Consider the following 12,645-nt stretch of genomic DNA (forward strand, 5'->3'; position numbering starts at 1 on the left):
AAAGGGCTAGGCCAAAGGGGGAAGGGATAGCTCAGTGGTTTGAGCATTGGCCTGCTAAACCCAGGGTTGTGAGTTCAATCCTTGAGGGGGCTATTTAGGGATGGGGGCAAAAATTGGGGATTAGTCCTGCTTTGAGCAGGGGGTTAGACTAGATGACCTCCTGAGGTCCCTTCCAACTCTGATATTCTATGGTTTTATGGGAAATCGACATAATTAAAAACAGCTGTTTCCCTTTAGAGTGTCCCATCACAGTAGCCTCTGATCTGCATGAGCTGGCAGGATGTTAGCCATTGACATCTGATCACGGAAGCTGACAGGGGTCAGCCCTAGCTGCTAAAGCACACTGCTGGTTTAACATGTTTCTGAGACCAAACAATTCTGCGCCAGCTCTGTTTCAGGCAACCGTGCTGGAGCCCGGCTACCAAATACAAAAAGACTTTGGTTTTAAACAGAGCTGGACAAAATTCTAGCTCAGATCGAACATGCTGCTTTGAAAATGTAGATGGGAAGGAACAGCTAGGGTGGTAATAGTATTATTTGTCTTGTCCAGGAACTGACCCTGTCCCTTTCAGCCTGCTGCAGAGTGTAATTTAAAAGGGCCCAAAGGGGGCCATCAGGTTTGGATGATTTCACACAGCTGAGAGGAGATGCTGCTTGGGCCAATAGCCTTAACAGGGAAGAGGCACTTCTAAGCCCAGGCAATGGCTCAAGCCTGACCTGACCACGTTACTGTGCTAGGAATTGCAAGGCTTGCTTTAAGATGCAGTGGTTGGTATGACATAGTGGCGATGCAGGTGGCAACTGGCTTTCTGGCTGATGGCCTCAGCTGAGAACCAGAAGGAAGAGTTAGGATGAGGTGACTCAACTACCTCCTCAGACCCAAAGGGCCTCTCCAGGAAGGGCTGAGGCCCACTGAGGCAGGTCAGGGCACCTGCATCCAACCTGTGGCCACCAAACAAAGCCTGTTGTGTTACTTTCTAGAAGACTTAAGTTCACTGGACATTTAACACCCCTGTCCCTTATTCCAATAACCCAGATTATCACCGATCATGGGGCCTGGGCATTGAAGGCTGATGGGCAGCAGCAGGCTGTGAAATATCTCCGCCCTCACAGCCAATGGCTTTGATAAAGCCGGCGGGTGAACTCCTGGTCCCTTTAAAGACAATAGGAAAGCTCCCACTGATTTCAGCGGAGCCAGGATTCCCCCCGGGGGGGCTTGCCTAATTTAGAGCAGGGGAAAGCCAGTGCTTGCTGCCAGGCGAGGAATAGCTGGGGTGGAGGGTAAAGGGCAGGTCCCTGCTGCCTTCTACCCGCTGGAGAGAAGGGAGGGGTCCCCCTCCTTGGCGATGGCCCAGCTTGGCTCGCGTACCCGACTCTCGCCGTCCCGCTGGGCGGTACGTGGGGAAGGCTACCCGCATCCCGGCCACCCCGTGAGCGCAGAGCCCCGCTGCGCCCTGAGCGCAGCAGCGAGCCTGGGAGGCAGCGGCAGAGCAGGGCTGGGGTCCGGGCTTAGCCCCCGGCCCCTCGCCAGCCGCTCCTCCGGGAGGCGCCGGGGAGGGTGGAACGGCCCCGTCCCCGGCCGCTGCAGGGCGAGGCGTTCCCGAGTCGTCCCCAGCGGGGGAAACTCCCAGCCAAGGTCCCGTGCGCTCGGGCTGGAGGGAGCGGCCCTGCCGGGCTAGCAGGGCGGCCGGCGGCTCCGCAGTGCTGGGCGCGCAGGCCAGGCTGCCCGGAGCGCCGGAGGCGCGGCTCGGCCCGGGGCTGGCGCTGCCCGCCGCGGAGGCGAGGAGCCAGGCTGAGCCGGGCAAGCAGCAGCCGGGGAGCGAATCTCGGGGGCGATCCCGGCGCTGGCTCCCGGCTGGGGGGAGCATGGGGAGCCCAGCCCGGCACTAGCAGGGAGACCGGCTGGCTGGCAGCGGGGACCAACTCACCTGCATCCCGCTCCCCGCGGAGCTCGGCCCTGGCGAGCCCCGCGCCGGAGCGCCCGGCCTCGGGCATGGCCCTGGCGCGCCCCGCGCCGGAGCGCATCCGGATCTCCGAGGTGGAAATGGAGCGCTACTACTGCTTGCTGCAAGCCGCCGCCCGCCTCGACTCCAGCGTCGCCGGTAAGCGACCGCTCCCCTTCCCCGGCTCGCCCTCCGTGCGCAGCCGGCCTGGCGCCCCCTGCTTCGCCTCAGCCCCCCGGGATCCGACTCCTCTTCCCTGCCCCCCAGCCCCGGGGTCCTGCCGGGCGGAGCCGCGGTGCCGCAGTGAGCGAAAGTTCCGTGGGGTGGCCGGGGTCACGGGGCTGCTGCTGGGACGCGAGTCGCTCTCTGCCCGGTTCGTTCGCGCCTTACCCCCAGCGATGGCAGCAGTCCAAGCCCAAACCTGGCAGGAGCTTTAATACCGGCCACGGGGACTGCTTCTGTGGCCGTTTGAAGTGCTAGGAGGGGGCTGACCTGCCCGGACGGGCGCGGGGCTTGGAGAGGGGAGGTGTGAAAACATCGGGGGGGGGGGGTAGTATTGTTAAACTCAAGAGAGCCAAAAATCATATTGGAAATTCAAACCCAGAATCCACCTGCAGCCCATAGTCTCTTTGACCCGGCCTGTTTGTTCTCCCTCATCTAGTTCTTCTGTCCAGCAGCGATTTTCCTGCCTAATTTAGAGCATGCCTTCAAACATGCTTCCTAAAGACGGATTTTTTTTTACCAAGCCAAAGGGACAAACTTCTGCATCTTCAGGTTGCTCACAAATAAATGTATTGTATTCTCATGCCTTCCACATACCATGCTCCTTGCACCCAGCGGAGCGGTGGGGGTGACACTTCGGATACAGGTGTGCGATGTAATGGCTGACAGAACTGTACTAGTTGGGGGGGGGGGGGGAAATAACCTGGGCCCTCGCACTCTAAAGCTAGGATCCTGAATGCACCTATGCACGTGCTTAACTTTATTCACATGCATAATATCAAACACGTGTAGCTGTTTACAGAACTGGGGCCTAAATACTAGGCAGACAGTTCACTAAAGTGAATTCTTGTTAGAAGTCTCTAGTAGGTTTCATCCTAAGTGCTGGATGGTTGTTGTTTAAAAGGCACTGAATAACGCTTGCTTTGATGGATTGTACTATGCATGTAGAAGGGTGTCTTATTTTTACAGTAATCGCTGCTTCCCCTTGTGTCTCTGACATGCCCTTTCTTGTTGCGGGAACACTGTCGAAAAGGAATAAGCAAAAGTGTGTGATCGGATGCTAGCCCCTTTGTCAGGCTTCCATTGGCCAGTGTTGCTGCAGTACTCCCTCTTGTTCGTATTTGCAATACTCTGCCTTATGCTTTTGGTGGGCCTTCTGTTGGGCTTTGGGTGTATAAATCAGGCTGCAGTTTATTTGCTCATAGATTGCGTGATGGTCAGAAAGTTGTGACTTGTTTTGGAACCTCTGTGACTGGCAGTGATGCGCCAAGACGAACCTCGCATTGATTATGCAGGCTCCGAGTCACCTGCATGTTTGGTATAGTCACGCAGTAGAAGCCATCAGCATTTTACAAATTGCTGCACCGAAGCCTCAGAATGGTTCCAGGTCAGCCAGTTAATGATGGGTAGGTTGAATGGCAGCTGGGCATGATCAACTCTTGATTGATCTATTTACAGTATTAAAAAAAAGCAGCAGATGTGTATACAATTGTGTATGATTGCTTGTTTTCCTTGCTTGTTGCCCTTCCTGAGTCACTTAGGTCTCCATTCAAAAATTTACTAGTTTGACTACATCGATGATGTTACATCAGTGTGAACCCTTAATGTGGATGTGCTACACTGATGAAAAGCAGGTGTGACTTGACCCAGTAACTTTAGGCCATGGGCTGCCCTTGTGCCTTAACAGAGCTCCCTTTGATGTTCCACGATCTAGTTATTGTACAGTCCTGCATTGAGTGCAGTGGACTGGGCTAGATGATTTACTGCGGTCCATTCCAGTCCTACACTTTTGTGATTCTATAATTTGCTGATAAACCTTCCAAGGGTTTGCTTTTGGGGGAGATTTTATTTCTTTTCAGCATAATCCTTTAATGGATTCCCAGGGGAAAGGGTCAGGGCCTATGGGCACTGCTTTTCCCCGTCATGACAGAGAGCACACCCAGTCCCAGAACTGAAGACACATGTCATTCATTATCTCTTAAGGGCCATCTATGTGCTTGGAGCTAGGCCTGGCAAAGAAGACACTCCAACACAAAGATCTAACAGTCTCCTTCTGTTTGTCTCGATTCCTTTGCATAGCGTAGCTGAATTTATTAGGCTGGATTTTTTTTTTATTGGAGAACATGGGGAGAGATGGTTAGGTTCTGTAGTAAAAGTGGTTGGTGATGCAAAGGAACACTTGCATGAGCCAGAAAAGGATGTTTGTGGGAATGTGCAATTAAATTGCTGTTTGTGGGAATGTGCAATTAAAACAAAGCAGTTCTATAGAGTCTGATCCTGTTCTGTGGAGTCAACGGCAAAACTCCTATTTTCCTGAAGGACTGGGCTTTAGAGAGGCAGCGTGAGTGTAAGAGCACGAACGCAGCGGTGATGCATCAATTCTCCACACTGTGTGAATGAAGTCTGGGGAAACTGGGCAGATCGCTCTCCGGTAACACAGGTCCCAGTCCTGCATTCCGCTCTGTGCGGATGGACCTTTACACCTGCTTTTGGAAAGTCTGTGGGACTCTACACGGGAACAAGGATGAGTTTGTGTGGGTCCCGTTGCAGGCCTGGGACCATGATTTGGGCTGCTCTCAGTGTTGAAACAGTTGTGTCAGCCTCCACTCCAAATCATGAGATTTTGAAAAGGATAAAAAATGTGGGATTCTTTCCCACCCCATAATTTCTGACCTTTTTAGGCTGGCCGTGGGATACATTTTAGGCACTTTTCCCCAACCACCAGGGGAAGAAACTTTTTTAAAAATGAAAACTGAGATTCTCACACAGTTGCTTGACTGCAAGTGCAGAGGGTTCAAGGAAAGCATCCAATATCATGAGACTTGTGACAAAATCATGAGGATTGGCAACGTTGTGTGTATATATTGTGACAAAGTTCCTCCTCTGCCTTGGTGGGTCCTGTGCTTATTGGTGGATTTGCTCACCTCAGAGGTTCACGGCAGCCCTCAGTTTGGCCACTTTCGTGGCTCAAATCTGCTGTTCACTCAGTTAGCCTCATCACTGGCCAGCATGGGGAAAAGAGAGAAGAATAATCCCTGCAGTCTCTAATGATCCGCCTAGTGGATCCGGAAACAGGCCAGAGACCTTCCCCTCTGGTGGAACCCACAGTCCAGGTCAACTCCTCTGGTATCAAGTAGGGAGTTGGAGGGATGGGGGGAACCCGGGCCCACCCTCTACTCCGGGTTCCAGCCCAGGGCCCTGTGGATTGCAGCTGTCTACAGTGGCTCCTGTAACAGCTGCGTGACAGCGACAACTCCCTGAGCTACTTCCCCATGGCCTCCTCCCAGCACCTTCTTTATTCTCACCACAGGACCTTCCTCCTGGTGTCTGATAATGCCTGCACTCCTCAGTCTTCCAGTAGTACGCCTTCTCACTCTCAGCTTCTTGTGCCTCTTGCTCCCAGCTCCTCACACATGCACCACAAACTGAAGTGAGCTCCTTTTTAAACCCAGGTGCCCTGATTAGCCTGCCTTCATTGATTCTAGCTGCTTCTTGATTTGCTGCAGGTGTTCTAATTAGCCTGTCTGCCTTAATTGTTTCCAGAAAGTTCCTGATTGTTCTGGAACCTTCCCTATTACCTTACCCAGGGAAAAGGGACCTACTTAACCTGGGGCTAATATATCTGCCTTCTAGCACTCTCTTGTAGCCATCTGGCCTGACCCTGTCACAACACACACACACACGTCCTTTCAGCCTCTTTAGGGAGTAACGTGTTTATAGCCGTGGTTATAGGAGATACTATTTGAGAGCTGTTATTACATAGTAAGCTTGTATTCTGATGTCCAGAAAATGAATAATATTATCACTCAAAGCCATTCAAGGAGCTGCAGCCCCAACGAGGACCACAGGAGAAACGGGAATCTTAAACAGTATGTAGGATGCATTCTGTTCGCATAAAGCACAGATTCTACACCTGCAATTTCATGATTTATCAGTCGTTTACCATAAGAAAAGTGAAATGACAACAAGGCTGTGTGGGAGGGAGGTAATCTGAAATATAAAGTGGAGTGGGGGAGGGTAATTGACTTCAGTATTGTCAGAGTCTACCTTTGCCTCTAATCTGCATGATGCTCTGAAACAGGGAGAGCTTCCACTGTTTCTTATGGGAAAACGTTTTCTCTACTTTTTCTGCTGTGTTTGCTTCTTGAGTCAGAGTAACAGAATAATGCCACATTTTTAACCAGGGCTTTAAGATTACATGATTCCCCAGCTCCAGAGTTTAACACAGAATTGGGTTCCGGTGTCCCTTCCTTTTTTAAAGACAGTTGTTTCTGGCACTTGCGGTTCAGAAGAAAGCCCTACAACAACAAAGGCGGTGTAAACTGATGTAGCGTTGTCTGCCTAAGTCTGCAGACAGCCTGAAACAATGCTGAAAGTGGTGGACTCTGTCTGTTTCAGCAAGTTAATTCTGAAACCGCAAGATGACAAATGTCAACACAGCTAATTATTTCAAAACTGGGGGCCTTGCTGCAGAATTGAATTTCCCATTATTACAGGGTACATGGGCTAAGGGCAGGGAATTCATCACTCCATAGACTTCAACGCTGCTGCTCCCAAGTCTGCAAGTGAATTAGGCCCCAGGATTTATCCTTCAAGTCTACCCTCTGCCTTGCATCTGCATCTCCTGCTGAGGTTCTTACCTATACATATGCAAAGCTGGAATTTGGCCTAAAGGGAGAAAGATTTGCAAGAGATTGAAGATGATGTGAAAAGTTCGCTGCTCTTTGCCTCTGCAGCCCTCCTTTAAATTACCTTATAGTGAATTAGATTTACTTTGGAAGCTGATAATATTGGCTATCATGATGCATCGTGAGGGCAGATGCTAAGCATATTCCCCAATGCCTGTTTGGCAAATACAGCTCTATGCTGATTGGGAAAACCTCTTTAGTCTCACTCCTGGGTCTTTCCTAAGCACAGACCGACTGAAGTTGGAAATTGAGGAAAGTTAAAAGTTGGCTGAAGCTCAGACATTGCTTTAAGCTTAATGTGAAAGACTCTGTACAAGTTTTTTTTAATGCCCACACTGTTTACTGGGGGGTGAGTATGAATGCGCATTGTGGGAGTTGAGAAACTTCTATTGCATTTCTTTTGTTAAACATAAATCCAAAACTGAGCTGAACTGGCTTTTAACTTTCCCAATTTTCAGCTGGCGTTGGGGTGGGTACAGACAGAGAGCAGGTCTGGTTAGACACACATAGTTCAGCATGTCGGACGTTGCTCTAACAGTCTGGGAGGTTAGCAGCCAGGTGATGGAACTGGGTAATATGAAAGTCTCTCCGACTGTAATTTAGCTTATTTTTGCTTGGCCTGCTTTGAATAAAGCTTCTGTAGTTGGCTAGCTGTTAACTCTGGTTTGGAGCCAGGAAGTGTATAGAGATGCTGAGGGATCGAGGCTCCCGTGAACTCACGAACTTGGCATATTTCCCCTCCAAACAGAGGGGGAAAAATTCCCTGAGGCTCACTCCCTTTGTGACATTATTCTGATTGGGGAAGCAGGATCTGGCCCATAGGAAAGAAGCAAGAAGTTCAGTCCCCAGAACTAGTGGACCCCCAAAATCCAGAACTGGCTCTGAGCCACCTGCCCCCTTCTGTTCCGCTGACAGCATTCAGCTGTTCTGGCTGGGACTTTTCCATGGCTGCATATCTTTGCTAGCTGTCGGGTATATGGGTCTCTATAGTTTGAGTATAATGGGGATGACTAAGGATTCTGGGTGTTTTTGCTGCTCTGTGGATGTGGGTTTCCTTCACTCTGGTGGTCTGCTGGAGGGGCTCCGGGGAATTTACAATGCGGTTCCATGCTAAGGGTTTACAGAGGGTCAGTTTTGTTGTGGACTCTGAAATTGCATAAGCTTGGTTCTGTGCTGATCAGATCCTATAGTGACGTTATGATCCCCCTTGTCCTGTGAAGTTTATCTGTGATACGTTTTCACGCAGATCAGCCCCTCCCTCTCTCCAGACACCCTGCCTGGATATGGATCAGCTAGCCTTAGGATTGTGTTCTCCCTGCACATGTGAAAAGTTCCACAAAGCGTCACAGAGCCTGAATGGCAATTTCCCCTCTCTCTCTCCTCCACTTCATTGTGTACAATGACACACTTATAATTTATGCTTGGTTAGCTGGTAATCTCTGATTTCCAGTATGCTAAGAAGTGAATGGTTAGTGAATTTCACTGAGCTATTTAATCAATCTGTGGATTACTACTTTAAGAAGAGGTCTAGGAATCAATTCATGACTCACTTACTGGAAGTCTGGCAGTGTTTACGCTTGAATTCTTTCTTCTGCTTTCTCTCATGTTAATGAACACAAGTATAAATTCTAGCCTCGACAGGACACAGAAGCTCGTCATCAGTTCTATTGAACCCCAGGATGCAGCCTAGGGATGACTAGTGAGAAGTATTTGTGTCTAGGAACAAATGTTCATGTTGTGTTTACACTAGAATTTTCAGCCAGGTTAGTTAACAGCTGTTAAAACACAATGAAAATGTCAAGTGTTAGACCGGTGCTAGGTGACCTGGAGACATCCCTTAATTTCCCTGCCTCAGTTTCCCACTCTGTAAAAAGGGGGGGAATGCTTTCCTTCCTCACAGGGCTGTTGTGAGGCTTATTCATGAGTGTTTGTGAGGTGCCTTGGCGAGGTGCCATGGATGAAAGGCTGAAAGAGTGCGAAGTATTATTATAAGTTACCATTTACTTCAGGCACTGTGTCCTACAGAGGTTGATGCCCTTATACATGAAACCATGGCATGTGTTGCCTGTTCCCCAGATGTCCCGGTGACCAGGGAGCTGGGATGAACAGCTAGGTGGACGAAGTGTTCAGAGGTGAAGGTGCAGTATTCTGCTGTGTCTTGTGGAGGTGCATTTGCGGTGGAGAAAGGAGCCAGGAAAGTCTTTCCCCTCCCACAATGCACCTGCATAGAGAGTGGGCAAAATGTCATTGCTATTGCTCTGATGGCAAGGCGGCTGCTTCTGTTGGTGCTACTTCGTGGCTCAAGGGGATATGGCCAGCAGGGGGCTCCCCAGAGCCCTCCCTCTGTGCGTGCCCCTTCTTGGAGGCAGACACCGCGGCGAATGTAAGGAATGCTGCCCTCTTCAGCCCCGGCACTGACGCTGTGCGCCCTGCAGGGCACCTCCGTGTTGGGTACGGGTAATCGGCGTGGACTGGCCGCTGCCGTCCGAAGGCTGGGTCTGCATGGGAAGCCAGCACGCTTTGCTGAGGCTGTTTTGCTGCTGCTCTTCAGCTGGTATATCTGCATTTGTTGGAGACCCTAAGTCCTAGCGAGCACCCAGCTGCTACAGCTCTGCAGGCCCGGCCTGACTCCCAGCGCCCCACAGAACTCGGCACCACGTGGAAAGCTGATGACCGGTGAGGCGCTGCTAACGTTTCACTAAGGGGCTCCCTCAATAAACATCCACCTCGGTCGGAGACTCCTTCCCTGTGTACCACACTCTTCCCAACACCCTGCAGCCCTTGATCCACCTTGTTACTCCGATGCTCCGCTGTGCGGTTCCCTACCTGAGAGCAGGTCTTTGGCAGCAGAAAGGGTGGCAGAAGGTTGTCCTATGGTCTCTTCTGTCAGGAGTGAGGACAGCAGGCCACCTTGTGCTCTTTGGGCTGGAGGTGGCTGGTTGGGTGGTGAGCAGGTCCTCTTTGGTAATGGGCCTGGATTGGGTCTCCTTGTCTTGACAGTAGATCTCTCCTAATTGCTGGAGGCTAACGTGAGGGGTGGGGAGCAGGGCTACTGGTTGAGCAGCGACTCTCTCCCAGCTGGTGGGTGTGAGTAATAATGGCTCCGGGCTGGGTAAGCAGCCATGGCGGGAGAGGTAGGCTGTGGTGGGTACTAGACTCCCACTCAGTGCAGTAAAAGCTCTGCCCCACCTTGCCATCAATGCTGAAACCGAGTTAGGGGCTACTTGGTAGAGGCCAATTTATATGCTCAGGGATGGCTTCACCGATTTAAGCCAATGAGAGCCACGTGGTGAAAAGCCCCTCTACGGCATTCGAAAACCTGATTTTCTCCGCAGCTACACGTGTGCAGCCGGTGTGAGCATGGTTTTAACTGCAGTGGGGCGATGGGCGCGGAACTGTGAGCAAAACCTGGCCCGTTAGAAAGTAATGTCTGTGTCCTGATTTGGAAGGTGCGGGGTGCGAGTTAAACTTCCGTGGGGTTGATTTGCCTGCATGTTGTATCATTGCAGAGTAGACTGTGAGCCGGTTTTCTTTCGTAAGCATGTCAGTGATTCCTGAGCTGTGTATATAAAGTCTGCTGCAGTTTCCACAGTATACATCTGATGAAGTGAGCTGTAGCTCACGAAAGCTCATGCTCAAATAAATTGGTTAGTCTCTAAGGTGCTACAAGTACTCCTTTTCTTTTTGCGAATACAGACTAACACGGCTGTTACTCTGATTCCTCTTCAATTAGTATGTGACAGATGGTGGTTTGCTGTGGTATTTTTGACAGAACCAGCCGATGATGCTTGTTGGCTTTCCCAGCGTTGTTGAAGTGTATCTTTAATATCAGAAGTCATTTTTTCTAATTTATCTCATTGCTAATCTTTACCTGCTAACGAAAACCTGGTTTTAACTTGCTATAATTAAGCATTTACAGTCTTGTGGCTGAAAGCCTTTCGAATGTTACTCGCAAGGGTTACAGATTTTATGTAGCCTGGGGACACTGCAGCATGCAAACTGTAAATCAATTTAATATACAGTCCTCAAATAAAGTACATGTCAGATATTAAACTGATAAGAACAGATATAACTTAGATAACTTTTTCACTTCAAGGTCCAAGAGACACAGACAAAGTTTTCATCTCGAGGCCAAAAGACCAAAAACATCAAGATGCTTGATCACAGCCTTGGATAGGCCAAGAGACTACTTACACTTGATCTTAGCCACTATACTTGATCTTAGCTCATAGAGCCGAGAAGCGATACTGTAAATGTCAGAAGAACCAACTCTGGCAGGATCTGCTATCAGGCAGGCTGTGTTTTCAGCATTCAGAGCAACTGAGACCATGTCATCAATATTTTACCATATCTTTTGTGCCATTGTAGCACGGTAAAGAGAAGGGCTGCTATGCTTTGGAATAAAATAGCAGCCGTTGAATTTCTGGTCACGTCTGAGTTCAATAGCAATCATTATTCTCATATACTTTTTTTCTAAATGGATATATAAGACTTCTCCCTTAATGCATTGGGACCCCGATCCTGTGCGGATTGATTCAGCTGTGTAGCCCCAGTGGCTTCAGTGGGGTTAGCTGTGTGTGGAAAGTGAAGCAGGTGTGTACGTTTTTGCAGGATTGGGGTTTGGGTGAGCAGCTGTGCATCTTGTTTGGTGCCTTATTTGTGCGTGCATTTACTGCAAGTGGATGTGTAGTTCAGGTAACCGCTGTTGCAAATGGCTCATTACAGTAATTGGCATACAGCAGCAGTGTGCCGAGGTGCCAATTGTGCACGCAAACCGGCCCACAACTGTGTGTGTGTTTTGCACGCTTGCGTGCCAAATTTGTGTAATAATCCCATTATCACTGTAGGTAAGAGAGGGATCTGCTTAATAAAATCCATGCATTTATCGGGTGTCCATCACTGTTGTATGTGTAAAAAGATGTGTGTGCATTAAGTGGGGTGAAGCAGCCCAGAGTTTTAAAGCTCTATGGCCAGACTATGATCTCACTTACACTGGTGTAAATCCAGAGTGAGGCTATTGGCACCAAGTTGCTCTGGGTGAATTCAGTGGAATTAAAATCAAAACCTGGTTCTTTGGGAGACTTCCCAAGCTCGTCCCAGCATGAGCTCCTGCCTGGCATCCCATAGGTCATTTCCATGGGATGAGACTTGCTGAGGTCTCCACCTGCCCCCCGCCCGCGGTCTCTCTCTTCTGCTGCTGTCACAGAACCCCCATGAGCCATCTTGCTTCCAACTTGGTAGAAAAATTCTCTCTCCGCCCCAGACCTCACCTACTGATTTGGAGGCTGATGTTCCTTTTGTTTGTGGATTTTAGGGAGTTCATAATGCAAACTCAGTTGCAGCCTTAACTGTGGAGTTCCTTCTGCCTTCCCATAATAAGGATGCTGTATACATTGGATGCCAATGCAGATTAAATGTACACCCTTTAAGGAGTGAAGGGAGATCCTAATCAAGGAGCTGAGGTAGTTTCCCTGCTGGATGTAAGGCTGGAGCACAGATCCAGCCAGACTGCAGCTTTGTCTGAGCTCTGAAGTCCTTTGCCAGGTACAGACAAACAGGTCCGGCAGCTTAAGGAAACCTGTTTGTATCCAATTGCCCAGGAGAGTCTAGTGTAATTTTATTTCACACCTGTTTTGTTCTAAGCACACGCCCTTTGATTGACTCTTGCTCAGAGCCCATCATCCTACATGTTCACGAACCTGCATAGTCCATGCCTGCCTGATCGCTGGAGGTTGGGCTGTTTTAAAACTTGAGGTTCTTCGGGGGATAATACAGCACTGTGCCAGAAACCC

At 49.8% G+C, this 12,645-nt stretch overlaps 1 protein-coding gene across 2 annotated transcripts in view; it reads left to right on the plus strand.

Moving 5' to 3' along the window:
- The first annotated feature begins 1,784 nt into the window (after positions 1-1,784).
- The window catches only part of MCF2 (MCF.2 cell line derived transforming sequence), a 97,074-nt gene continuing 86,213 nt past the window's right edge, over positions 1,785-12,645 (plus strand). For both annotated transcript variants that reach the window (XM_048863781.2, XM_075132564.1), the window contains exon 1: positions 1,785-2,102. In XM_048863781.2, coding sequence (XP_048719738.1) covers positions 1,994-2,102 — 109 coding nt within the window. In that variant the 5' untranslated portion in view covers positions 1,785-1,993. The remainder of the gene's footprint in view (positions 2,103-12,645) is intronic.

The sequence above is a fragment of the Caretta caretta genome, chromosome 9 (genome assembly GCF_965140235.1).
Source record: "Caretta caretta isolate rCarCar2 chromosome 9, rCarCar1.hap1, whole genome shotgun sequence".
In the NCBI taxonomy this organism is placed as follows: Eukaryota; Metazoa; Chordata; order Testudines; family Cheloniidae; genus Caretta; species Caretta caretta.